The sequence below is a fragment of the Chionomys nivalis genome, chromosome 11 (genome assembly GCF_950005125.1).
Source record: "Chionomys nivalis chromosome 11, mChiNiv1.1, whole genome shotgun sequence".
NCBI classification, from domain to species: Eukaryota; Metazoa; Chordata; class Mammalia; order Rodentia; family Cricetidae; genus Chionomys; species Chionomys nivalis.
This window is the reverse complement of record NC_080096.1, coordinates 1,087,883-1,112,579: the sequence shown is the minus strand read 5'-3', so window position 1 is coordinate 1,112,579 and position 24,697 is coordinate 1,087,883. Positions and strand designations below refer to the sequence as shown.

The window sequence follows — 24,697 nt, the reverse complement described above, 5'->3', positions numbered from 1 at the left end:
AAAAAGTCAATTTTTTTTTTTTTAAAGAAATGGCTGGACCCAATAATTCCCAGGTGAACTCAAGCCTCAGGGACAGTGGTCAACAAGAAAGATGTCGGATGTCGGCAGAGCTTCACTCGCTGCTCGGCACAGAGCAGCAGACCTCCCTTTATTCCGTCCTCTGCCGAGGAGTTCCAGGTTGCCAGCCACAAGGCCTCTGCTGTGGCAGTGGAGGAAGAGGGACAATCCAGGGGATGCAGCAAGTCCCAGAAGAACAGTGTTTTACACCTGACTGAGTGCCAAACCTGGGGGACCCTTCTGCAGCTGGGGCAGGCTATCCTGGGTCAGCGCCCCTTTCTTCTGAGAGCCAAACATCTATCTATCGGAGTGGCCAAGGCCGAAAGATAATGGGGTACCCATACTCTCTATGCCCTTAGCCTCAGGGTGCTTGCAGAGAGAATTCCTTCAGGTGTCCGCAGTTTTGGGGTAAGTCTGCCTGGGTAGCCACATAGGCTCCGCCCCTGCTTCACGCTGACCCTCTGGGCCAGCTGGTGGTTGCACCTGTGCAGGCAGTCAGGCCATCTTGGCTCTGTAGAGGAGGAGTATGGAAAGAGGCTGGAGTGCCGAAAGTCTCAGGGAGGCCCCTGCGCTCTGGTTTTAGGGTGTGCCTGAGCTGGGCCTTCTTGCCCACACAGGGCCCTTTCAGCACTTGGCTGGGCACCCTCCTCAGGCCTTCCTCCTGCTTGGGAGTTGGTGCCAGACCTCCTAGAGTCCTCAAGGTTCCCTGCAAAAGTACAGGGATACTTTCATCAAAAGCCCAGGAGCCAGGTCAGTGGGTGCCAGGGCCAGGCCGACTGGAAGTGTTCCATCAGCATGCGCTTCTTAGACCTGGGACTCCTCACAACTGCCTTCTCACCTGGGTGGCCCAGTCCCAGGTCATCCCTGATGGTTCAACACGAGACCACCCCACCCTGGCCCTTCCTGCATGGGCAGCCATTGGCTGCACCTTTGGCCATCGCTCTGGGTTCTTCAGCCTAGTAGAGGCAGGTTCCCAAGATGGCCACTCTCTAAAAAGACCTCAGAACAGAACTTGGTGTGTGATCTGGGATCCTTTGGAGATTAAACTTCTCATCCTCTTCAAATCTGCAGAGATAAAAGGCAACCTCAGTCCAGAATCCATCCCCTGCTTCTAGGCTGGACCACACACGGTGGGGGTGACCTCGCCTAGGGATGGGAGGCAAGGTTCTAATGAGGGGAGAGCAGCGGGGAGAGAAGAGGACCTAGGAAGAGGGAGGGGTCAGGGAGTCAGATGGTTGCAGGACGGGGCTTTTGGAACAGCCCTGACCCCTGGGGGCTGTGGAGAAATAGAAAGCCATTAGTGTACGCCAATATGTACACTAAAGTTCCTGGGCGCCTGCTGCCACCAAGTGACAGACTGCAGAATTGCAGGGCGGGTTTATTGGCTGGATAGGAAGCCCGGGTTTCTGTGCGTGGTCCCCTGAGCTTTGCGGCTCCGTTGCCTCTTTGGTGGAGAAACCCAGGTCCTTCCATAAGAAGAAAAAAATGGTGGTAAAGTTGGATCTGGAAGTCCTGTCCTTGGGACCATCCTGGGAAAGGCTGCAGAACTGGAAACTGAGGCAGAGCATTGTCTAGTACCGCCGGGAGGTAGCATGGGCAGGGCAAGCCTGACAGCTGTCTGCACGTGCTGTTAACAGAAGGGCACACCAGGCTCCAGAGTGGCCTGCACAGGGTCGGGTGGGCCCAGCCTCGCACGCCTGCAAGCTTGGGGGGGCAGCTCTACCGTCCCGCCACTCCCTCAAGGAGGCAGCGTAGCGCCCCCAAAAGGTTAGGATTCCGGCGCCTTAATTCTCAAGTGCCACAAGGGGAGATGGCACTCGGCAGAGTGGGCAGTGGGGGGGGGGGGTCTGGATTCCACGGGAGCTGGTCCGGGTCGGAGGGCGGGTCGGGTTGTACATCTCACTTCCGCCGGACGCTCTTGGGAGAAGGATGGAGGAGGAGCAGAGGCTCCGGGGGAGGCTGAGCCGCCGCAGGCCGCCCGCAGGGGGCGGGTGAGGCGGGTTGGAAGGGAGAGGATGGGGGCGCTGGGGGTTCGGGCAGGCGGTGGGGCCGCGGGAAGACAATGGGGGTACCGCGACTTTCCCGTCGAGGTGCGGGGTTCCTTGCACACTTGCACCCCGCCACTGTGAGGCCTGCCGCCAGCAACGCTCCGCCTTTCTCCGGGCGCAGTCGCTTCTTCCGCCCAACCCTGCGTCCCCCCCCCCCCCCAGCCTTCCATCCATCTTCCCGTCGCCTATCGAGGCTCTCCCTGCGAGCCAGCCTGGGCTCCATTGCCCCTAAAGCCCACTTAGCCTCCAACGTGACCCGCACTCCTGATCCCTCACTTCGGACTGTCCCCCTCCATGACTCTACCGTCGATTCCTTCCGCTCCCCTCCCCCAGTCTTGCTACCCCTTCCTGTAGAGCCCCTCGTGACCTCCCTTGTGGAACCCTTTTCTCGGGATTCCCTGCCTGACACTCCTTGTGCTTCCCAGGGCCCCCAACTGCCCGCCCTGGTTTCTCTTGGAGGACCGTCAGAGAGAGCCATGGGCTGCCCTGCTGCGTAGCACTGTGAGCGGGAACGTGGATTTGACCCCGAAAGTTGAGCCATTGCCACCACTGCCAGCTTTGCCCGGCCAGGTGTGTCCAGAAGTACTGAGGGATGGCGTAGGAGACGGTTCCCAGGCCCTGGGGGAGGTCATGGTGGTGGTAGCTATGACCTCATGGGCTTCTGTTTTTCAGGAGTCTCTGCCTGACACAGAGCCCACTGTGCCTCCCGAGGTCTTCACTGTGGGATCCAAGACTTTTTCCTGGACGCCTTTTCCACCTGCCCTTGGTGGTTCTGGAAACTCCTACGAGTTGTTCCATGGGACTGGAGGCTCCCTGGGGTCACCCACTCCATCCTTGAAAGGATATCCTGCACCAGATTCCTGTCAGACTCCCAGCACGGAAGAGTGTGTGTCCGTGCAGAGTCCACCCGTGTTGCTGAACTGCCCATTGTGCCAGAAAGCATTTGACCCGAAGTGAGTGTTCTACCCCAGACGTTATGCTTAAGATTTAGCCTGAGGTAAAACCTCTTGCTTGGGAGGCTGAGTGAGTGTCTGGATGTGGCTCCTTTTATTTATTTAACTATTTTTTTTTGTTGTTCTTTGTTTTTGTGAGAAAGAATTTCTCTGTGTAGCCCCGGCTGCCCTGAAGCTCACGCTGTAGACAAGGCTGGCCTCGAACTCACTGAGATATGCCTGCCTCTGCCTCCAGAATGCTGGGATTAAAGGTGTGGACCACCACCGGCATGTTTGTTTAACTAATATTTAAGTTAAAAATAGTTACATGTATGTGTCTTGGTACACATGCATGTGGAGGTCAGAGGAAAACTTGCTGAAGTCTGTTCTTACCTTTCACCGTGTGACCCTCGGAATTGAATTTACGTACTCAGAGTTGGCCATCTTGCTAGCCCCCCCCCCCCATTTTTTTTTGACTCTCGGTGATGCTCCTTCTTCTGCCTCCCAAATGCCGGGATTTCAAAAATGTACCACCACATTTAGTTAGCTTTGGTTACTTAAAGTTACCCAGAAACTTGCAGAACTGGAGCCCACTATTGCCGGCTCAAAAGGCAGTGTGTTTTAGATGGTATTTAGCTGGGTGTACCTGTATCCCATGTGTGACGTAGAAACAGCCTGGGAAGGAAATGGATTCTCCAAAGTTCGCAGCTAAGTTGACAAAGCCAGAAGTGAATCACAAAGTTATCAGAAGATAAAGCAGGTGGAACCCTAGTTCAGAGCCCAACAGGTCCGCCAAATATTCTTTAAAACGATTTGTCCTGCGCTGCGAGTGTTGCCCACGTTTTAAATCCCAGCACTCAGGAGGCAGACATCTGTGAGTTCAAGGCCAGGCTGGTCTACATAGTGAGTTCCAGAACAGCCAGTGGTATGTAGAGGCCCTCTCTCAAAAAAAACAAAGCAAACCAAAATGTGCTTATTATTGTTTGTGTGATGTATGTATATGTCCATATAGATTTGTGTGCAGTCGCGCCCATGTAGATGGAGGCCAGGTCAAGTGTTTTTCCTGATCACTTTTCACCTTATTTTTTTATTTTTAATTTTTAAAAAAATTTATTATGTATAGCACTCTGCCTTTAGGTATGCCTACAGACCAGGAGAGGGCACCAGACCTCATTCTGGATGGTTGTGAGCCACTGTGTGGTTGCTGGAAATTGAACTCAGAACAGAACCTCTTGAAGAGCAGCCAGTTTTCTTAACCGCTGAGCCATCTCTCCAGCCCCCTTCTTAATTTTATTTTATCTGTCTATCTATGTATCTATTTTTGGTTCCTTGAGACAGGGTTTTTCTGTGTAACAGCCCTAGTTGTCCTGGAACTAGCCTCGAACTCATAGAGAGAGATTCACCTGCCTCTGCCTCGCGAGTGCTGGGATTAGAGGTGTGTGCTACCACTGCCCAGCCCCACCTTATTCTTTGAGGCAGTCTCTCACTGACCCTAGACTCATTGATTTGGCTAGGCTGGCCGGATGAGTTCCAGGGATCCACCCCTGTCTGCTGCCATCCCCGGTACTTGGGTTGTGTGGCATACTGCCAATGCTTGCCTTTTTATGTGGATGATGTTTGCACAGCAGGTACTTTATCAATGGAGCCATTTCCCCAGCCTCCAGACTGTGGCTTTTTATCAGAATCAAGCCTTTATGAATTTGGGAGGGGCCCCAATCCCAACCCTCAGCAACAAGTATCTCTACCCATAACCACATAGCTCAGACAAAGGGATGCTGGGTGTGGGCTGGCTCGAGTCAGGTTGTGCTTATCCCTGAGTGGGTCCTGTTTATGTGACAGTGAATGGTTTGCAAAGTTGGCATCTCCATGCTTCTTACCCATCAAGAGACCCAGGGGCAGAAGCTGGGGTTGGGAACCCTTATGGGAAATTCATTCTTGCAGAACCCGTGTGATCTTGCCAGGGTTCCCAGCCCCCTCTTGTTACAGGAGGGTTTTTTGCCTGTGCCGTCTTTGCATTTCTAGGCTAAGACTCCTGAAGACAGGACCACTGAAGGGGGAAGCTCTGCCCACTGGGCGCCTCTCAAGTGGCTGTCCAAAGTGGGTATCAACAAGGCAGGCTCAAGTCTGCAGTGAGTATAACATGCTGTTACGTCAAACTGTAGAGCAGCTAGGATGTATTGGGCCAGCCTCACCCCTGGAGGTGGCAGCCACGTTGTCGGGCTGCCTGGGGGGAACTCATGTCCCATGCTCTTGAAGGAGCCCCCTTTCATTTTTGCCCCTGTGCAGGATGTTGTCACAGCGGGCAAGACCCAGGCCAGGAGGCAGACCTGCCTTGGGCGGGTCAGTGCAGCAGCTAGACCCAGACTGAGCTGTCCTGTTGTCCCGAGGGCAGTCTGTGCAGCCATTGCTGCCCACCCTCAAATGAGCCTGGGGTGCCCTTCAGGGAGGCCAGGTAGTCTTCTTGCTCAGCCTTCAGAGTAGCTGGGAAGACAGGTGTGTACCATGCCTGGCTCACAGCTGTGACTATAGTTCGTTCATATTCCGATTCTGGGCCTGACGTCCCTGAATCCATGCTGGTTAGCCATAGCCAGGACTCAGCTGTGGCTGGGAGTTAGCAGAAGCCCCGCTGTGAAAACAGCTCTTTGGTGAGGAATCCCTGAGAACCCACTTGAGGAATGCTGCCTGGGAACTCCCGACAGATTGCTGAGACTCACATGGAACTTTGACATGCCTTGGAGAAAGCCAGAGGGAGGAAGTGCTAATACCTTGGTTAGATTAGCCGAGGGGCTATCAGGGACTTCAGAGACCATTTGTCAGGGACTACCAAGTTAGGGGGCCACTGGACGTCACGGGAGCTGGGAGTCAGGCGAGGGACCTTGCTGTCCGTCCATTCTCTGGGTCTAGCTTTTGGCATGGGCCAGGATGAGTGATCCAACAGATGAGGTGGGAGCTTCTCAGACATTGGTTAGTGTAGGAGTCTGTAGGACCAAGAATCTCTGGTGTAAAGAAGGGTTCTCAGGCAACAAGGAAGGCCTAACTCAACCCTACTGACCGTTTCCTCCAACTGATTAGCCATGGAAGAGTCCAGGACTCTCCTCAGTGGTTCAGAAATTGGTGGAGTTGCCAGGTGGTGTTGGCGCACGCCTTTAATCCCAGCACTCGGGTGGCAGAGGCAGATGGATCTGTGAGTCCGAGGCCAGCCTGGTCTACAGAGCGAGTTCTGGGAGGCCTTGTGACTGTTTCCTCCCTCTTACAGGCTAGCCCAGCTGGATGTGGATAGCCACCTTGCTCAGTGCCTGGCTGAAAGCACAGAAGACGTGGTGTGGTGATGTGACGGCTGGAACGTGTCCGTGTGGACTTCTGAGCACGGGCTTCTGTGTCTGTGTGGACATCTGAGCACGGGCGCCTTCTGGTTTCGCTCGTGGGCACTGAGAATAATGCTGATCGTTGTGGTGCAGACAGCAGCAGGTCCCTACCACGGTTCCTCTCATTGCCAACTTAACTGGATTTGGAATCACCTATCAGACAGACCTCAGGCTATGTTTGTGGAGCTGTCTCCAGGGATTAACTGAGAATGGAAGACCCACCTTGGATGTGGGTGGTCCTGTCCTGTGGCCTGGGGTCTCACTGAATGAAAAGGGAAAAAGGAAAAATTGAGCTGCTTCCTGACTGGGGACGGATGCTCTTCTGACCTGGCCACCAGAGCTATAGCAGCATTTGCTGCTGTGCCTTCCCTGCTGCGATGGACTGTACTTCAACCATGAGCCAGAATAAATCTTTTTTTTAAAAAAATTTATTTATTTATTTATTTATTTATTTATTATATATACTACATTCTGCCTCCATGTATGCCTGCAGGCCAGAAGAGGGCACCAGATGTCATTACAGATGGCTGTGAGCCACCAAGTGGTTGCTGGGAATTGAACTCAGGACCTCTGGAAGAGCAGTCAGTGCTCTTAACCACTGAGCCATCCCTCCAGCACCCCCGAGTAAATCTTAAGTTGCTTTGATCAAGTATTTTTTTTTTTTTTTTTGGTTTTTCGAGACAGGGTTTCTCTGTGGTTTTGGAACCTGTCCTGGAACTAGCTCTGTAGACCAGGCTGGTCTCGAACTCACAGAGATCCGCCTGCCTCTGCCTCCCAAGTGCTGGGATTAAAGGCGTGCGTCACCACCGCCCGGCTTGATCAAGTATTTTGTCATAGCAAGAAGAACCCCACCCAGGCAGGGGAGCCAGACTCTGTCACAAGGCAGAATTGGGTATCTCTACCCAAGTCAGCATTTATACACAGGTAGTAAGTACCCTTCTCCTGACTAAGAGTGACATACTGGATTACATTTCACAGACATAAAAAAAAAAAAAAAAAAGCCAATGATGTGTATTTGTGTGTCTGTGTGCATGTGAATATGGTTGCCCGGAGGCCAGAGGAAGGTGTTGGATTCCCTGGAGCTGTAGTTATAGGCAACTTTGAATTGCTGGGAACCAAACTTGGGTCCTTTGGGAGAGCAGTGTGTCCTAACCATTGAAGCCTGTCAGTAGCCCCAGTCACGTTTTTACTTCCCCAAATGCACTCAGCTCTCCATGCAGAAACACAATGCTGCAGGCTGAAAGCTTCTCTCACCGACTGTGCTGAGGTCCTCACCCTTAGGGACAGTGGTGTGGAGATGGAGCCCTAGGGAGGTGACAGGTCATGAGGGCCAAGCAGCCTAGCAGACAGGAACCCCAGTGGCCTCATGGACCTCCACCAGAACTCGGTTGGCTCCTTGGTTTTCAGGATCAACCATGTTGGGAGCATGGTGTCTACCTATGGCACGGCATTTGCTCTGCCTGAACCAACCCCTGGTTCTAGTAGGACACTGGGCGACAAGGAATGTGTCCTGGGCAGCTAGATCTGACTTCCACAGCATGTGGGGTTTCTGCAACCCTACTTACCACTAATGGGCGGGGCTCAGAGTCACTTCACTTCACATCAAATCGGTTCCTGAAGAATGGAATTTAAGGGAGTGATATGGGCCACATCTTGCCACCCACACATGAAATGTGGTTGACATACAAAAGTAAATTTAGTTTTTTTTCCTTCTTGTGCTAAAAGCCCAGATTCTAGATAGGGGCTCCAATACCAGCCTGGTACCCTTCCTTCCCCCTTTGTGTTTTGAACTCACTGTGTGGCTGAGGACAACTTGATTTTCCTGTCCAAGTCCTTGGATTACAATGTCCACTACTAAATTTGTTCGTGTCTGACCTTCTTGTCTACAGAAACAAGCGTTGGCCTGGGGTTAGCGGTAGGTGTGGCTTGAAAGCCCGAGTTAACCAGAAAATTCGTATTTTCCTTTGAAGAACGGTTTCCATGAGTTGGATGTGGTGGCCACGTGGAGTCTCAGCACTTGGCAGGGGAAGGCAAAGGAGTTCACGTCTCCTAGTAGAAATACAAACCCTGGAGCTCTGATGTGAGTGGCTGGATGGCATCTACTTAGGAGAACACTTCTCACCTGGTCCTGTGAGGCTTACACCCATCTTTGAAAACACCCTTACAGATACCCCAAAAGTGTGTTCCCAGTTTCTACAAACTCTGCAATCCCAAAGCTATAACCCGAGAAAGTAAAACTACACGAGACAGCACTGGGCGTGCGGCAGTGGAGACTTGAGACTATAGTCGGACTCAGGGGAACCTCAGGAGGAAAGAGAATGAGAAATGGGAGTCTTCAGTTGTGAGGACAGACTCACTTCATGGGGATGGTGACAGTGGCACGGAGTATCTGGGACACTTATTTGTTCTTCTGTTTTGTGTTGTGAGCCTAAATGTCTTCTAGGAAGGGACTTCTAGGGAACAGAGTAAAACCCTTCACTCTCCCCAGACGCCTATGTCAAACACAATAACAGTAAGGGCGTTTTCATCAAAGTCTTTAATAGATGTGCAAGAATACGAACGACCTTGGCCATGGAGGGCGAGAACAGCATCCACAGAAGGAACGCCGGCCGGCGATGGGCTCCACCAATCAATTGTACAAAACCACATGGTCATCGTTACTGCTTTACAATCGTGAGAGTCACCAGTGTTCGCGAACCATTGTTAAAAGACACACGCTCTCTTGCCTGGAGCCGTTTGCAAACATTAGGGTATCCCCCCCCCCAGTCACATTTCAATACATCCTTCACTTTCTTTAGTTTATAAAACAAATTACTATATATAAAAATCTCCCCTTCTGGTGGGCACAATGTTATTCACACATTTGTACATGAGCAGCCGAACCAGTAACCAGTAAGTCATTTGGCAATAGGGCAGTATCCAAGTATACACCCCCATTTCTAACAAACCAAGGGCCCCTGTGCTGTTTGGGCAAAGGAGTTGTTGCTGTCCCTAGGCAGCACACTGGGAGGAAAGGAGCTAGCAGGAGCCGGTTTGCTCTTGGACCACTTGTGGGCTCTTCATCATAGCAGTGTGGCTCATAGGCAGGTGTGACTGCACAGCCCTCGGATTGGGGCTCCAGCCACCTGGACATCCCCAGGCTGGGCTGGGCACCCCTGGGAGGCTCAAACATTGGCTCTTAGGCTGTGTTTGCATTTTTTTTTCTGACCGGTTGCTGGGAGTTAGTCTTACTGATGGACACTAGGAGTGCTGGTTGAAATGTGTCCACGTTCAATGGGCGTTACAGAGCCACCCAGAAGCCTGGGCCGTCTGCTCTGTCCCAGCACCTGGGTGTGGCTCTGATGTGTTCAGCGCCAGACATGGTGATGGCCTGAGAAACCTGAGTGCATTGGGGCGAGGGCTGCAGGCGGCCACGGGGCAGCATGGCGGACAGCGCCTCTGAGTTTTCATTTTCTCTGGCTTCGATTTTTGACAGGGCCGCCAGCCCCCGAGGCCTGCATGAAGCAGCCGTGACTGGACTCCACCCTGCCTCACATGGAGATGCCAGGTCTCGCTCTGGCAGGGTTGGGGGTATGTAGCCTGTTTGCTACCTGGGTCAGCCTGGCTCGGGGAGACCTGGGGTGCTCCATCACTGTAGTGCGGCGTCTCTGTCTCCTGCCCACTACCAAGGTGCTTAAATGATGGCTCCTGACACACCTGACCTGAGGACTTAGCTAACCTCTTTCCAGAAAGCCTTGGGCTAGCCTCCTGACTGCCTCTAATCCGAGGAGGAGGATGGCCGAGCACAACAGTTATGGAAGTGGACACGCTTCCTCAGTAAGAGTACGGGATTATGGGTATTCTGTCACGTTAAGGCTAGGGTCCATCACACATGTCTTTAAATTTTTCTAATCTGGAGTATTAGTGATAAAAATATTTTCCAAAAAATCTAATGTATAACACAAGACATCTTGGAGGCACTGGCTAGTGTTTTCAGAAATATATTTTTTGTTTTGCGGATTTAGTTTTCAATTATTCTTTCCCTCTTTATTTATTTACCTATTTATTTGGTTTTACTGGTGCTTTGGTGAGCAATGTTTTAGAATCGCTATAATCCAGTTTCCCCCATCAGAGTCCACGGGGCTGGTGGGAACAGCACCACCAACCTGGCCAGGATGTCACTGCGGCCTTGGACTACCATGGCTAGCTGTGCTGGGTATGAAAATACATGTTAAATATTAACAACAGAACTTACCGGGATTTAGAAAAACGTTCCGAATCTGTAACAATTCTCGTTGCAGTGCATTCCTGCAGGCACTTGGGTGCCCGTCCCCTGCCTACGTTCTGCCTGCTCGGAACACGCAGCTCCTCCTCATGTGGGGGCTGCGCTGGGGACGTCAGGCGGGTGCCACTCAGAAAAAAGGCAGCAGAGGAAGCTTCGACATCATCGGTACATTTTATTCCTCAGGGCATTACACGCTAACTTTCCTGGAGCGGGTCAGTGCATCGAGTTCTGTTTCTGTGGAAAATGTGCACCTTCGAAACAGCGTGACTGTCTTGCCCTCTGGTAGGGCTGCCACGGGCACAGGAAGCTATTCTTCCAGCACAAAGCCAGCCTCTGGGGCCTGGACACAAGAGACTGCTCTGTCCAGAAGTGCCTGCTGGGTGCCCCTCTGCGGTCTCGGTGGCCAGCATCCCTCCTTGGCTGCTCGGAGCCTTGTGTCCAGCCTGGCATGCATATGCTGTGGTTAAGGGTAAAGTGACAGGGTCATTCACAGGCGTGTCCACAACCGAGACACTCATGGCCTCACACGGACTCTTCAGCAGACAGCAGAAGCGGGTTGATGTACTCAAAGCCTTCAAACTCAGACTGGTCAATCCTCTTTATGACGTCTCTAGGAGCACAGGGAGGAGGTGAAGAGTGGCACCCGTGTCCCTCTCTCAGGTTCCATCCTTCCCACCGGCCCACGCAGCAGAAACAGGAACCCAGGTACGAGGCCATGCGCTGGTCTGGGCACGGGCTGCCTGTGGAGCTGGGCTACTCAGAACATGTGGGGGCAAACCAGGGTGTCTGGAGCCTTGCAGGGTCCTGCTTAGGACTTACCCGTCATCTGGAGTCAGCTGCACAGGCTCGCTGGTGAACTGTGTATCAAAGTTGTCCAAGCCATAGTCATCTGTGATCTGGGGCTGGAAGGGAGGCAGGGCCTGCTTCTTTTCCAGCTGAGAATATTGACAAGGGCGTGTCAGACGGTGAGATGGTCAGAGGGGTGTCAGCACCCTCTGCCCTCTTCACGTCTTTGTATGCAATAAATCATGGAATAAAACGGGAAGCTCAGCTTTTCAACACGCCTGGCATTTCAATGCCAGTCCCGTCCCTGTCAAAGTATAGAATCTAGGAGAAAATATCCAATGCCAGGAAATGTCTACTTCAGTTAAAAAGTGATGGATGTACAAACTGGGCGGTGGTGGCGCACGCCTTTAATCCCAGCACTCGGGAGGCAGAGGCAGGCGGATCTCTGTGAGTTCGAGGCCAGCCTGGTCTATACAGTGAGTTCCAGGTCAGCCGGGGCTACACAGAGAAACCTGATCTTGAAAAACAAAAACCAAACAACTAAAATATATAGCTGTTCTTCTTTATCAAGCTGGGTCCTTGGGCCACACAGGGGCAACTACACAGGTAGGGTATTTCTGAGCATTCGGTGCCCAGTGCGAGAGCTTTCTTTCCAGCATTCATTCGTCTCTTCCAGGGGAAGGTGGGTGACAGCTGGTCCCAGAACAAAGTACGGCTCTGTCCTATGAGCCCCACTACCCTGCCTGAGCTAGGGCTGCAGGCCTTGAAGAGACTGCATGTCTGCATTTGACCTCACATGTGGAAGCTGATGTCTAACACTCCCCCAGTCTATCTGATGCTGGCTCTGGGGCAGAACCAGGGTCTAAGTTATAGCTGCACCTCTGCATTCTTAGAAACAAAATTCATCCAACAGAGGCACACAACATGCATGGGTGGGTGAGTCAGAGGGTAAGCGAGAAAAACGGATGGTGGTGTGGAGAGCGGCTGGATTCATGGCTGAGTGAGAGACTAAGAGCAAGCGAGGGTCCCAGCCTGCTAGGACAAGAGAAGACCGGGACTGGGACTGCGTAGCCTGTGAGGTTTGTCCTTGTGTTCGGAGGGCGGCTCTTTACCTCTAGTGAGGCACAAGGGGAGTCGGTTCCCAGCACTGCTGTGGGCATGGAGATTAGCAGAGAGTACATGGATGGTACTGGCCATGCTGACTTTTAGTATCCAAGCAAAGAAATGCCCCAAAGGCCAGGACAGTGTTGCCACCATTGCCTTCTGAAGGCTGGGCAGTGAGGGGAGCTGGTCCTATTCAGTCTCAAGGGCAGGGAGGCCCACAGCAGCTGTAACCCCATTTCCGATGCCCCCACCTGGCCGTGGTTCCCACAACTGCCTGTTTGTCCCTGGATCTCTATGCCTGGGCCTTCAATGGGTGGCCCTTTATCGTATCCCATCCCCCTAGATCTTCCTTTCTTTCCTCTCCTGGCCACAGGCACAAGCCATGACCAAGGACTCGGTCCTTTCCCTTTTCTTTGGCAGGTTGCCTGGGAAACCGGAGGGTTTTGTGACAGTCTGTCCTCCTACTTGCTTCCCTCTCTGGAGTCTTTCTCCTAGAAGCCTTGGACCTATTATTTAAACTTTAAAAAATTACATTTATTTAACTGTGTGTGCGTGAGTGGGCACGCACTAGCCAGGGCACATGTGTGAAGGTCAGAGGACGACTTTCAGGAGACAGCGCTCTCATTGTCAGCTTGGTGGGAAGTACCTTTACCCGCGGACTGGTCCGGGGCCCATTTAATTTGCCCGACAGGGGACAGGAGTGGAAGCCATCAACTTCCTGTCAGCTCTCACTGGTCAGATCTCGCTGACGTCAAGAGAGCTTGTTTTAGCCACACTCTGACTCACTCCTCAGGGTGGACTTGCCATGGCACCTGCCAGTAACCCGGAACACAGTAGGTTTGATGGCAGGGGGTAGCAATGCCCAGATGGCTGCTTCAACTCTGTCCGGTTCATGGTAGGTCAGGGATTTGCGGCCGTTGGAAAGATCCGACATGCTGTCAAACCATGTCTGATGGAGCACCAGACACGGAGGGTCTGTGGACAGACCCTAGTGGTAAGTAGCCCTAGCCAAGTTTCCAAAGGGAGTCAAGACTTTGCTCTATAGACTCATTTCTCTCAGAACCAATCTACTGACCAGTCACAACCCTGCCTGGGACTGTGTCCAACAACTTTCCCATGGTCTTCATGCTATCATCTAAACCTTCTGGTGGAGACTTGGCAGCGGAGGGTGTGCCGGATGGCCCGCGATGGACTCTGTGCTCAGTGGAGCATATGCTCCTATCCTCACATCCCAGAGCGGGGCAGGAGGACTGGCCCCACAGGCCATCCCTGTACCCCTAGAGATAGGATGGCTGGCAGGTGACTCCCTTCTGACTGTCTCTCTCTCCAGAGCAGTGGAGGGAGATGGGAGACGAGTCCACGGCTAAGGTCCAGGGAGGACCCTGAACACCAAACTCTAGGGTGGGTGGCCGCTGCTGTGAGGCTTAAAGGCTCTGGTAGCGCAAGGTCACTATCAGGGATGGTTTGCCATGCAGACGGTAGTTCTCAGATCAGCCAGCCACTGGGGTAGGGAGATGTATCTCTGTCCCCAGAAGAGGGTCTGTCTCTGAGACGGGGTTTTCCTGTGTAACAGCCCTAGCCGTCCTGGAACTAGCTCTTATAGACCTGGCTGGCCTCGAACTCACAGAGATCCGCCTGCCTTTGCCTCCCAAGCGCTGGGATTAAAGGTGTGCGCCACCATTGTCCAGCTGAGGGTCTCATTTGTATTTCTACCCATTTACATTCATCAAGACCACCCCCCTGGACTTGTCTGAAACAGAAACCCTGGATTCAGGTGGAACCTTCCCTCCCCCAGTCTGTGAGGACAGCCAGTGTTATGATGATTTGAGCCTGCCATGGTGCCCTCTGCCCCATGGCACTCAGGATGGAGGATGGTCCTGGGGGACCTTAGAACAGGCTGTGCCATAGGAACAGTGTTAGTTCAGGGAGGAGGCAGGTGTAGTGGGCTGGCTCCTGCCAGTCTACCAGGCTACTCACAGGGACCTTACCCCATAAATAACCCATTCCAGAGCCTGTATCTCCTCAGCTCTGGCGTCCCAGAGTCTCAAGTTACAGGAATTTGGCTGTCGTTCCTGTCTCTCAAAACCCAAGCCCACAAGGGTTAAAAAAAGAGGGGGGGGGGGACACACCAGGGAGAAGCCTGGCTTCCCTCTGGCCACATGGCCTTTAATCCCTGAAGGAGACCCGTGACAGCTGGCTTTGTGCAAATCTTAAGAGAATGGCAGAGGTGGCCTCAGGTCCAGGAATGTGGACGCAGCAGTTACCACCATGGCTGCCCTGATGGCGCTGGGTCGGCTAGGGGAGGGCTGGGTCGGCTAGGGGAGGGCTGGGTCGGCTAGGGCTGGGATTAGGAGCCTTTCCAGTGCTGTCATGGGGGCTCATGGCAGGGCCTAGTTCCGATTCTCCTTGCTGTCCACATCTGTCTCCTCCTTCCCAGCACCAGACCCACACCAGGGACCAGCATCCTGAGTTCCACGGTGACATCTCTAGACCTGAGCTCCCACCTCAGATGAACAGTCCTGACACTGTAATCCCTGGAGCTGTGCTGGGCTGTGCAGTCCTCAGGTCCTAAGAAGTCCTGGGGTACAGCCCCTCAGGAGGCAGGATACCCAGTGACCACCTGGACAGCGGCTCATCTAGAGGAAGATCCCACAGAAAACTAGACAAGAGCCCCAACAGACAGGCTACGCAGGTTGCTCAACAATCTAAGAACCAGAAGTAGGCCCCGCCCACGTGACCACCAGTGGGCGAGTGGACAAACACGTGGTCCATCTGAGCAATGCAACACCAGATAACCGTGAAGGCATGTAACGTGTTTATCACCAAGACAAAGATGATCCTGGAAGATGCTTCACCGAGTGGAGCATGCCACAATGCAAGGCCACCTCCTGGATGGGCCTCCTTTCAAGGTAGAGTTGTGAATCAAATCGCAAGACAGAGCACAGTTGGCTATGGCCAGGGAAGAGGATGGAAGGATAGACGTGATGACCCACGGCACGAGTCTGCTGGGCTGGGGTGGAGAGGCTCTGTCACAAGGCTCCAGGCTCACAAGATGTACTAAGAACCACTGAGCCATGGGGATGATGCAGAGGAAGACCTCCTCCGTCCTCCCCTCTTGCTGCTCAGAACCACTTGGCTGGCTGGCCTAGAGGCAGCTGGGCTGAAATAAGACACTATTTATACCATATCCACTCACTCACGGTGAGGCAAGGGTGATCGGAGACGAGGGCCTGGCGGCTACTGATGCCACATGGGAGGCCAGGGCCAGGGCCAGAGGAAGAACTCAGATTCTACAGGCTCAGAAGGGGCGGACCCCGGCGAGGCAGGCTCAGAGGAGGAACAAGGATGCAGGATTCTCCCTGCACCCCACTCTTAGATCTGACTCCGTGTCAGAGTGGGGGTGACGGGTTTCAAAGACTGGGGAGGCAGTGAGCCTGCGGGTAACATTTGCCACTACTGGGTCTGGGCCAAGACTGAGTTAGAAAGAAACCCATGGCTTCCCTCTGATGCTACCAGAGCTAGAAAGTGAAATTAAAAGCTGACAGAATTGGTTCTTAAGTATCAAGGCGAGTGAGATGGTTCAGCAGATAATGGTGCTTGGTGCCAAAACTGACGGCCTGAGTTTGTCCCTAGACCTATATCGTGGGAGGGGAGAAGCGACTCTCAAAAGCTGTCCTCTGAGAACCAACTCTCAAAAGCTGTCCTCTGACCTCCATATCACACACCCACACACCACAGACACCCCCCCAGATACACACACCCCAAATTAAAAAACATCAATGCACCGAATAGATATTTACACCCAAACAAGGGAGTGAACGAGAGGTTCTGGTTTTGCGGCTTTAGAAGGACCATGGGTTGTGGGCATCGCCTGTCCTGACCACCTGCTGCCCCTGCAGCCTGGCCCCTCCCCGTTCCACACAGTACGCTAGACACAAACAGTCCTGTAAATAGAGTGACTGGTTGTACCAGGTAGTGGCAGAGGCAGGCAAAGCTATGAGTTTGAGGCCAGCCTGGTCGAGAGAGACAGAGAGAGAGAGAGAGAGAGAGCGAGCACTGCAGGACAGGCAGGGGCACACGTGGCTGGTTAAATGATAAGATCCTTCCCCGGGGATTAGACGTTAGTGCTGGCTGCAGGCCATCTGAAAAGGTCAAGATGGGTTTGGGGAGGAGGGTGTCCAGTGTGCCACAGCTGGGCAAGTTCCAGATTTACTCAATGGGTTAGCTTTTATATTTTCCCTCAAAAGGGTGTATTATTTTGACACAGGGTTTCTCTGTGTAACAACCCTGACTGTCCTAGAACTCTCTCTGTAGACCAGGCTGGCCTCAAACTCACAAGAGATCTGCCTGCCTCTGCCTCCTGAGTGCTGGGATTAAAGGCATGCACCACCATGACCTGGCTAAAAGGGCCTATTTTATAGGTGACATTTTAGTAACTTTCCAATCATTTATTTTTATTTATTTATTTATTGCCTGAATTCAATGCCTTTATTTTTATTTGATGATGTACAGACAAGATTAAGACACCTATCATTTATTTTGAAACGAGATTTTGTTTGTTTGTTGTTCTCCTAATATCAGGAATGGACGCTACTCAGAACCTCGAAGTCTGTGCCTGCTACCCTGCCAGTAACTAGTGATACGGCAGATGGGGTTTGGGCAGCTTTGGGTAACTAACCACACCAAAGAAAGTGCCCTGAGGGCCCAGACACCCAAGCGCACACGGGGCCACTCTGACTACTGGCACAACCCATCTCACAGACCCCCGAGGCTTACCAGGTCCCAGTCTATGCTGCGGAAGAAGGCATGGGACTTGATGTCAGAAAATCCAGTCTGTGGCCGGCAACCAAGCCTCTCTTTGGGATCCTGGGGGGTCAGAGTGCAAATAATGGTGAGTCAGTACTTCCAAGAAAACCCCTGATTCAGTCCCTACCCAACAGGATGACCCAGCTTCCCCCACGGGAGCTCACTGTCTCCAGCCGCCCTCCTGTCCAGCTGGGTGTGACCGTCCCTCTGTTGGGATCCCTTCCCCAAAGGGCTACTTTCTCATCCCTTCCCCAAAGGGTTATTTTCTCACTGTTTGTTATGCTAAATATCAATAAAAATTAAGTTCACTGGGCAGTGGTGGCACATACTGTTAATCCCAGCATTCAGGAGGCAGAGGCAGGAGGATCTCTGTGAGTTCAAGGCCAGCTTGGTGTACAAAGAGAAACCCTGTCTTGAAAAAAAAAAAAAGAAAAAAAAAAGAAGCAAACTTTGGACTCTTATTCTTTTGGGGTTAGACAGATGGCTCTCAGTGGTTAAGAGCACTGACTGCTCTTCCAGAGGACCAGGGTTCAATTCCCAGCACCCACATAGCAGCTCACAACTGTCTGTAACGCCAGTTCCAGGGGACCAGACACCCATGGCACAACATCAATGCACATGAAACAATAAATAAATAAGTAATAAAGTCTCTGAGCGCAGAGAGCCCCAGTGCCAACGCCTATGACTAAACACAGAGAACAGTTTGGGTAGGGGGACTCTGCCCACCTGCTCCCTCCCAGAGTATTCTGTCACCACGGTCAGAGCATACCTTATTTAAAAACCCTTTCAGGACGTGTGAGGCCTTGACGGACAGGAAGCGGGGGATCCGGATTGGCTTTTCCAGGATCACTGTGTGGATAGAACCCAAGTGAGATGACCCTTGGCAGTGTTCACTCTTCCCGGAAGCCTACAGGACTCCTGAACTCTGTTGTCTTTTGGTCCCAGACACGTGGAGGCCTCTGCACCGGTCACCAGAGGGCGCTGAGGGACAGCCCTGAGGGGCATACTAATGGCCATTAACTTAGTCAGGAGTAAGGGGTGTGTGTGTGTGTGTGTGTGTGTGTGTGTGTGTGTGTGTGTGTATGGGGTGGTGGTTGCCAGGGGCCACAGGGAATGAACCTGGCTGGGCAGAGGGAGGCTCTGGCTACATCAGAGCATTCTCCCTCTAGGTGACTGACGGTGAACTATGGTCACCTCACTTCACCTTCTCTGCCAGAGGAACGGCTCTGTGCGGGCTTGTTCTGGTCCAGCCTGGGCATCGCCTTCCATCCTCACCTTTGAGAAGGGAAGAAAAGGGGGTGGACGCGCTGCGGGCCACCAACCTTGGAAGAGGTAATCTTCAGTGTTCATGTCCGGGTTGTCCGTGATGATATCGAAGGGGGAGCGCCCAGCCATCATCTCAAACATGAGGACGCCCAGCGCCCACCAGTCCACGCTGAACCCTGGGGAAAAGCGGGCAGTCACTAGGTGGGAGGTGGCTGGGAAGCCGACACACTCAGCCCCGTGACTGTGAATGTGCCAAAGGATGCAGGCATCCATCTCCGCGGGCGGCTGGACCGCCGGGCATCTGTTTCCTTAGACGTCGCGGAGCTGGCTCGTGGCTGTGACTCCTCCAGCTCACTGTGGGTTACCCTGGCTGTTACCCGGCCCTCCAGCTCTGCTGGGATTGCTGCACAAACATGCAGAATGGGTCCAAGAACGGCCCTGCTTTGCTCCGGTCATCACTGTTATCCTATTATGATGAAGATGATGATGATGCAGATCTTGCCGGCCTTCAACCTGTGACTGCTGCCCCAGGCTCTGGAGTGCATGCCACCATAACTGGCTTTCTTATTTTCATTTAACGTTACAAAGTCCCCTTCTCACCGAGGAGAGCAGCTCAGTGGGAGAGAGATCCAGCTTCAGTCCCCAGTGTTGCCCAAACAGAACTGGCCGGAAGGCACTTCTCTGAGGTAAGAATCACTTTGCTATAGTCCCTCTGACTTCACTACTTTTTCTTTCTTTCTCTGTCCTAGACAGCCTGGCCATCCCTGCGCTCTCTGAACATCTGCTCCATCACACATAGAATCAGGTTGGAACCATGGCTGGTTCTAGACTGGTTTCTGGCTCCAACTTGCCATCTTTCCTTCTCTGGTTCCCGAGCAGCTGCAACTGAAGCAGCTTCTAGGAGCCCAGTCATTCTCTCGGGTCAGTGATCCGCACACTCTGCCGGCACACTCATTTATGGGAAGGTGCATTTATGACTGCTTTCACCAACGCCACCAACATGAGTCAGGGATAGATAGCACACGTCTGTAATCCCACCTCCGTGCGTGACAGAAAACTCTAGGATGCAAAGGTGGGTGGGTGCATAAGCACACGCAAACAATGTATAAGTTCATACGTAATGCACATGCGCACACCTACTGCATGCTATATACTCTCCCCCACCACATGGATGTGTATATACCTGTATATGTATGCCACCCCATCTCCACACATGGCTATGTATGATGGCTTCCACTCAGAGAAAGAGGAGGAGCAGACGTACACCATTGTATCTACAGGGTTTCCCAGATCGGTCGCCCTCTGCTTTGGATCCTGACTGGGGCACTTCTACCATTACCAAGGATACTTTGATTCTTCTACACACGCATGGCCAGTGGCCGTCAACCTAGGGGGCTGTGACCCGACCCTGGGTCTGTTTTGTCTTTGTTTCAGGCTCCTTTTCATCCTCCCCTCCCTGGCTCGTCAGGGAGAGGACATTGTTCAGGGTCACCTGGTGGGCTCAAGAAGGTACAAAGGGGGTAACAGGCATCCGGGAGACACCAAGGGGTGTGGTGTGTTGTCTCTGGGTGTCACAGGCCACGGCGCTCTCCCTGCCTATTGTTGACAGGGCGGGTTCCTGCTCCGGGTAAACATTGCCAGGTGGCAGCGACTTCTGTAGCGTGTCTGCCTACATTCACCTCCTATGGGCCCCTGTACTCACCGTATTCTTCTCCTCGCAGGATTTCGGGGGCAATATAGTTCGGGGTTCCACAGAAAGTGCTTGTCGTGTCACCGGGGCCTAGGCCTTCCTGTGGGGACACAGTTATCAGGAGGTGACCCTTGCGTGCAGTGGCGCCCCTTAGGAGTGACCGGTTACAGGCAGGGGTGCCTCGGCTGAGCTGTGCCCAGTCGGGATGACAAGGCAGACAGGCAAGGGGGGGGGTACAGGCGGGGCAGGCACCTTGCACATGCCGTAGTCCGTCAGCTTAATGTGTCCATCAGCATCAAGGAGGACGTTGTCCAGTTTCAGGTCCCGGTAGATGATCCCTCTTTCATGTAGGAAGTTGAGAGCAATACAGATCTCAGCAGCATAGAACCTGAGGTGGGGGCATTCTGTAGTCAGCAGAGGGACCGTGGCAGCCAGCCAGCCAGGGGGCTGGCACACACAGAGCCCCACAATGCATCCTGGTCACCAGGGAAATGCAAATTTAAATTATAGTGGGAGTCTACCTCCTAGCCACCAGAATGTCTATTTAACACGACCAGCGTAAGTGGTGAGGACGTAGGAAGCTGGAGCCCTGTGTACCACTGTATTGAATTCACTGAGTGAAAAATGCGCCCCTCAGAACATGAAAACTGGGGCTGAGTGCAACTCGATGGGAAAGCTCCCGCCTAGCTTCATCACTACGGTCTCCTGCAGCAGAACAAACAATCATGAAAAATAGAAAGAAGACAAGAAGACATGCTAAACACCTCTACTAATGCACATGTGCCCAGGGCTGGAGACAGCAGAGGAGGACCAATAAGAACAATGTGAAAAATGCCATTATGAAGTCCATTACTTTGTATGCTAATTTAAAAAACTGAAAGTAAAAAAAAAAAGAATCGGAAGCAGGGTCTTATACACATATGCTTAATACCTATGTCCACAGCAACCCTATTCATAAAAAATAAAATGTGGAATCAAGCACTGAAGAGGGAGAGGATAGAGGACACGTGGGTGGGGAAGGATGGCTCATGGCTGCAAGTCTGAGGCCCGTCTAGGTAACAGGGCAGCATGCCCCACTGAAGAAGGAGAAAGAGATGGCTACACAGTCAATCACGGAGACATCGTATCCAGTCAAACATATAGAAAGACAGGTAGCCTGAGATTCCGCTCAGGGAGGACTCTGGAATCAGACAGAGGGAGTCAGCACTCAGAGGGTACAGGTTCCGTTGTGGGAGATAAAGAGGGGCTCTGTGAGTGGCGGCGGCTGCATGGCAGTGTGGTCAGCTTTATGGCTCTGAATTACCCATATACTTGAAATGTCTGAAATGGTAATATTAATACTGTGTGCATTTTACCATGAGTTTTTTTTTTTTTTTTTTTTTACCATGAGTTTTATAGAAGGCAAGTGGACAGGCAATAAATGGTTGCTGCTTCTACCCACTTCCCTCGAAGGGAACCTAGGTGATGAGGCACAGGACTTCATGGGGGGAAAACTAAGGTGGATACGAAGGGGCCACACAAATTTAAATATCCCCAGCCTTCCTTCAAGGCCTGGGCTGCAGGGAAGGTTCCAAGACAGTGGGCTGGATGGCAACCGTCCAAGGCCAGAAGCAGGACCAGTGGGTTCTCTCCTGACGCCAGCAGAGACCTGCTGTGCTCTGCCACTGAGAGAGTGTGGGACTTACAGAGAGAGAAGGACAATGCTAAGATGTCACGACTGTGAAAACAGCCCACAGAGCCTGCTCTCCTGAGTGGCGGCTTCTGCTCAAGGTCTGGAAGGGGCCAACTTCCCCAGAGGTTCCGGAACCCCTAATACCACAGCAAAGTCCCATCTTTGCCACCTTCTGTCCAAACCCCACCCTGCAGGTTCCGTAGGCCACAGTCTCCGTGGATCTGGACCCACCTGGCGTGCTCCTCTGGTAGCTTCCTCTGCCTCTGCATGTGGAACATGAGGTCCCCGCCGTTGACATATTCTATGACCAGGAACAACCTGGGAGGAGAGAAGGGTAAAGGATCAGGGACCCAAACTGCCCTGAAGCCCGTGCTAGGTTCATTCCAGTCAAAGGCACCAGCAAGGTTGGCCAGAGTGAGTGGAACCTACACAGGGGGTCCCCTCTGGGTGCTAGCCTGCTGCCTCTCAGGGTGATTCCTAAGTACCTACGACAAGGGGGTGCAGGCCACCCAGGAGCTTAGGGGGTCAGCAGGAAAAAACCCAGGGTGAAAGAGAAGCTGAGGCTGAGCTTGGCATTTGGATGGGTGAGGCATGAGGCATGGGTTCAGATCCTGACATCTGGGGTCCAATACCATGTTGGAAGTGAGTTTATCACAGATACTAAGGTAGGACACTGTTTTCACGAAAGAATAAAGAGACTTAGGTATCCGTTTGCCTATCATTTGTCTCTGTGTTCCCAATGGCGCTAAGTCTGTTTTAGGGCGCGCACACACACAAAGGCAGAGATGTGGCAGACCCTGGGGTTAGGGATGAGTGAGCAGGTGACCAAAGAAGGAGCAGAGGACTAATGGAGCCTGAGGTAAGGGAAGAGCAAAAGGCTGGGGGCCGTCCTGGAGGTGGGACAAGTCTGGCTCAGATGGACTAAGGGGACCCACAGGGCAGGTGCGGAAATGTATCAGGGGACATGTCTTAGGGGTTGGCTGCTCTAGTCTCTGCATGCAGGTGGACCTCAGGAACGTGTAAATGGGCAGGGCGAGGAACCACAGAGATGCCTGTCCATCTGGTGAGAGAGGGTCAGCGTGGGCCAGGGAGGAGAGTGAGGAGAAGCCAGGCTGAGCTGAACAGATCTGCTAGTAGCTGGACACGGGGAAGATGGACAAGAATGGGCTTGCCTCAGGGGTGCAGCCTGGCCACTGGGGGCTGTAGGTAAGAGGAAGGGCAGCAGGGGTCAGGCAGAGGTCAGGATCCAGCACACGGCCCTCACGTCTCCTCACACTGGCCATGTGTTTTCTTTCACTAATGAGATCTTTGCTGCATTTAATAAGACTTAATTTTCAAAATCCAATTCACAATAATTTCCCGAGATGCCCCGCTGAGGGCACCTTGGGGACATCTGGGCTGGCAGCTCACATGTGCCTGGATTGTTTATCTGCAGTCTGTGGCTCACGGTTTGGAGGCCCACCAGCAGAGGGTGAGAGCCAGCGTTGGAAGGAACAGGCAAACCCTTCACCTCCTGGCTCCTGTAAGAGCTCTCAGCACACACTGGACTGAATGAACCTCGCTGGCTAACTGTAACTCTGCTGTGGGCAGGTGCCTGCATTCAGCCTCCAAAGCTCGGGCAGGGAAGATGAAAAAAACGACATGGCAAGTTAAATGGCTATAAACCACTCACCAAATTTCAAATTACATACACAGATGAGAAACAAATCCTAATATGTGGAAATCAGAACAAAAGACCTCGGCACCAGATGAGGAGCTATATATCTCCCCGAGGACAGCCCTAGATGTCCTGGTCCCAAAGAAAACCTAGTATGCTTGTGTTAGGACTGAGGACACCACCTTCCTCCAATTGTATTCAATATTCCAGCCTCTATGGAAGGCTTTTCAGTCTTCTATGAAACCCCTTGCTCTGCCCCCAGGGATTCACAGGCCTGCTGCAGACTACTTTGAAAGTAACGTTTTACTGAAACATTGTCATACTGATTATGTATATAGTCGGCTCTTGGTATTTCCGGGGAACTGATTGCATTGACCCTCTTCAATGGCAAAATCATTGTTGCTCAAGCCCTGTATGTAAAACGGACCCTCCGCTTCAGTGTAAATCAGGTCTGCATTGCTCACAACCCTCAACACAATGAGAAAACCATGCAAATTGTTACCTTGTATTGTTAGGGAATAAAGGCAAAGAAAGTCAGAACCTGACCTGGAGTGTGGTTAAGTGGTAGCATGTTGTCTAGCGTGTGTGGAGCCATAGCTCCACCCCAGCACCACACGTGCCAGCACATCTTCAGTACAGACAGATGCTCCCCAGAGGGACTTCTGACACCGCAGCTGAAGCTGCAGAGGAGAACTCACGGCACACGGCAGAACCAGCGTGTGCCAACTGCGGCAGCTTTTCTGCTGCTGTCCACAAAGGCAAAGGTGTTTGTGCTCTGGCCCTTTAGAGAGGCAGCCTCCCTGGTGCAGACAAGCAGGGCATGCAACCCTGAGCCGCAAAGAAGCGTTCAAGTGCCTCCAAGTGTCAACTCTCATAACCACCATGGCACCATAGGAGGTGGGTCCCCGTGACGCTTGTCAGACTCCGCAAGACGCCTAACATCTCAAAACTCGTCGGAGAGATCTCCTCCAGACTCTCTGGACGACCACAAAGCACAGCATGAATGTTTCTCCCCCTACCAAGAGTCGCAAAAGTAATGGGTCCTGCCAT

General features: G+C 52.6%; 2 protein-coding genes across 5 annotated transcripts in view; one reads left to right on the top strand and one right to left on the bottom strand.

Moving 5' to 3' along the window:
* The first annotated feature begins 1,973 nt into the window (after positions 1–1,973).
* On the top strand, positions 1,974–6,803 carry Faap20 (FA core complex associated protein 20). 2 transcript variants are annotated; one of them, XM_057784716.1, is made up of 5 exons: positions 1,974–2,048; positions 2,531–2,675; positions 2,778–3,058; positions 5,060–5,166; positions 6,294–6,803. In XM_057784716.1, the coding sequence occupies exons 1-5, from the start codon at positions 1,987–1,989 to the stop codon at positions 6,296–6,298; spliced, it is 600 nt and encodes a 199-aa protein (XP_057640699.1). In that variant the 5' UTR covers positions 1,974–1,986; the 3' UTR covers positions 6,299–6,803. The 2 variants fall into 2 exon arrangements, with proteins under 2 accessions (XP_057640699.1, XP_057640700.1); XM_057784717.1 differs by lacking the exon at positions 5,060–5,166.
* Positions 6,804–8,919: 2,116 nt separating this feature from the next.
* The window catches only part of Prkcz (protein kinase C zeta), a 102,043-nt gene continuing 86,265 nt past the window's right edge, over positions 8,920–24,697 (bottom strand). For all 3 annotated transcript variants that reach the window (XM_057783731.1, XM_057783733.1, XM_057783732.1), the window contains 8 exons: positions 22,222–22,308; positions 20,571–20,706; positions 20,331–20,418; positions 18,685–18,804; positions 18,132–18,211; positions 17,333–17,422; positions 11,486–11,601; positions 8,920–11,276 (listed from right to left, as the gene is read on the bottom strand). In XM_057783731.1, the coding sequence (XP_057639714.1) occupies positions 11,189–11,276; positions 11,486–11,601; positions 17,333–17,422; positions 18,132–18,211; positions 18,685–18,804; positions 20,331–20,418; positions 20,571–20,706; positions 22,222–22,308 (805 nt within the window). In that variant the 3' untranslated portion in view covers positions 8,920–11,188. The remainder of the gene's footprint in view (positions 11,277–11,485; positions 11,602–17,332; positions 17,423–18,131; positions 18,212–18,684; positions 18,805–20,330; positions 20,419–20,570; positions 20,707–22,221; positions 22,309–24,697) is intronic.

What these genes read in the sequence shown, in the direction of transcription:
- Faap20 (XM_057784716.1), top strand. Translation starts at nt 1,987, where the DNA reads ATGGAGGAGGAGCAGAGGCTCCGGGGGAGGCTGAGCCGCCGCAGGCCG. An exon ending in AGGCCGCCCGCAGGGGGCGG is followed by an intron (nt 2,049 to 2,530) that starts GTGAGGCGGGTT and finishes TGTGCTTCCCAG; the next exon opens with GGCCCCCAACTGCCCGCCCT. An exon ending in CAGAAAGCATTTGACCCGAA is followed by an intron (nt 3,059 to 5,059) that starts GTGAGTGTTCTA and finishes TTGCATTTCTAG; the next exon opens with GCTAAGACTCCTGAAGACAG.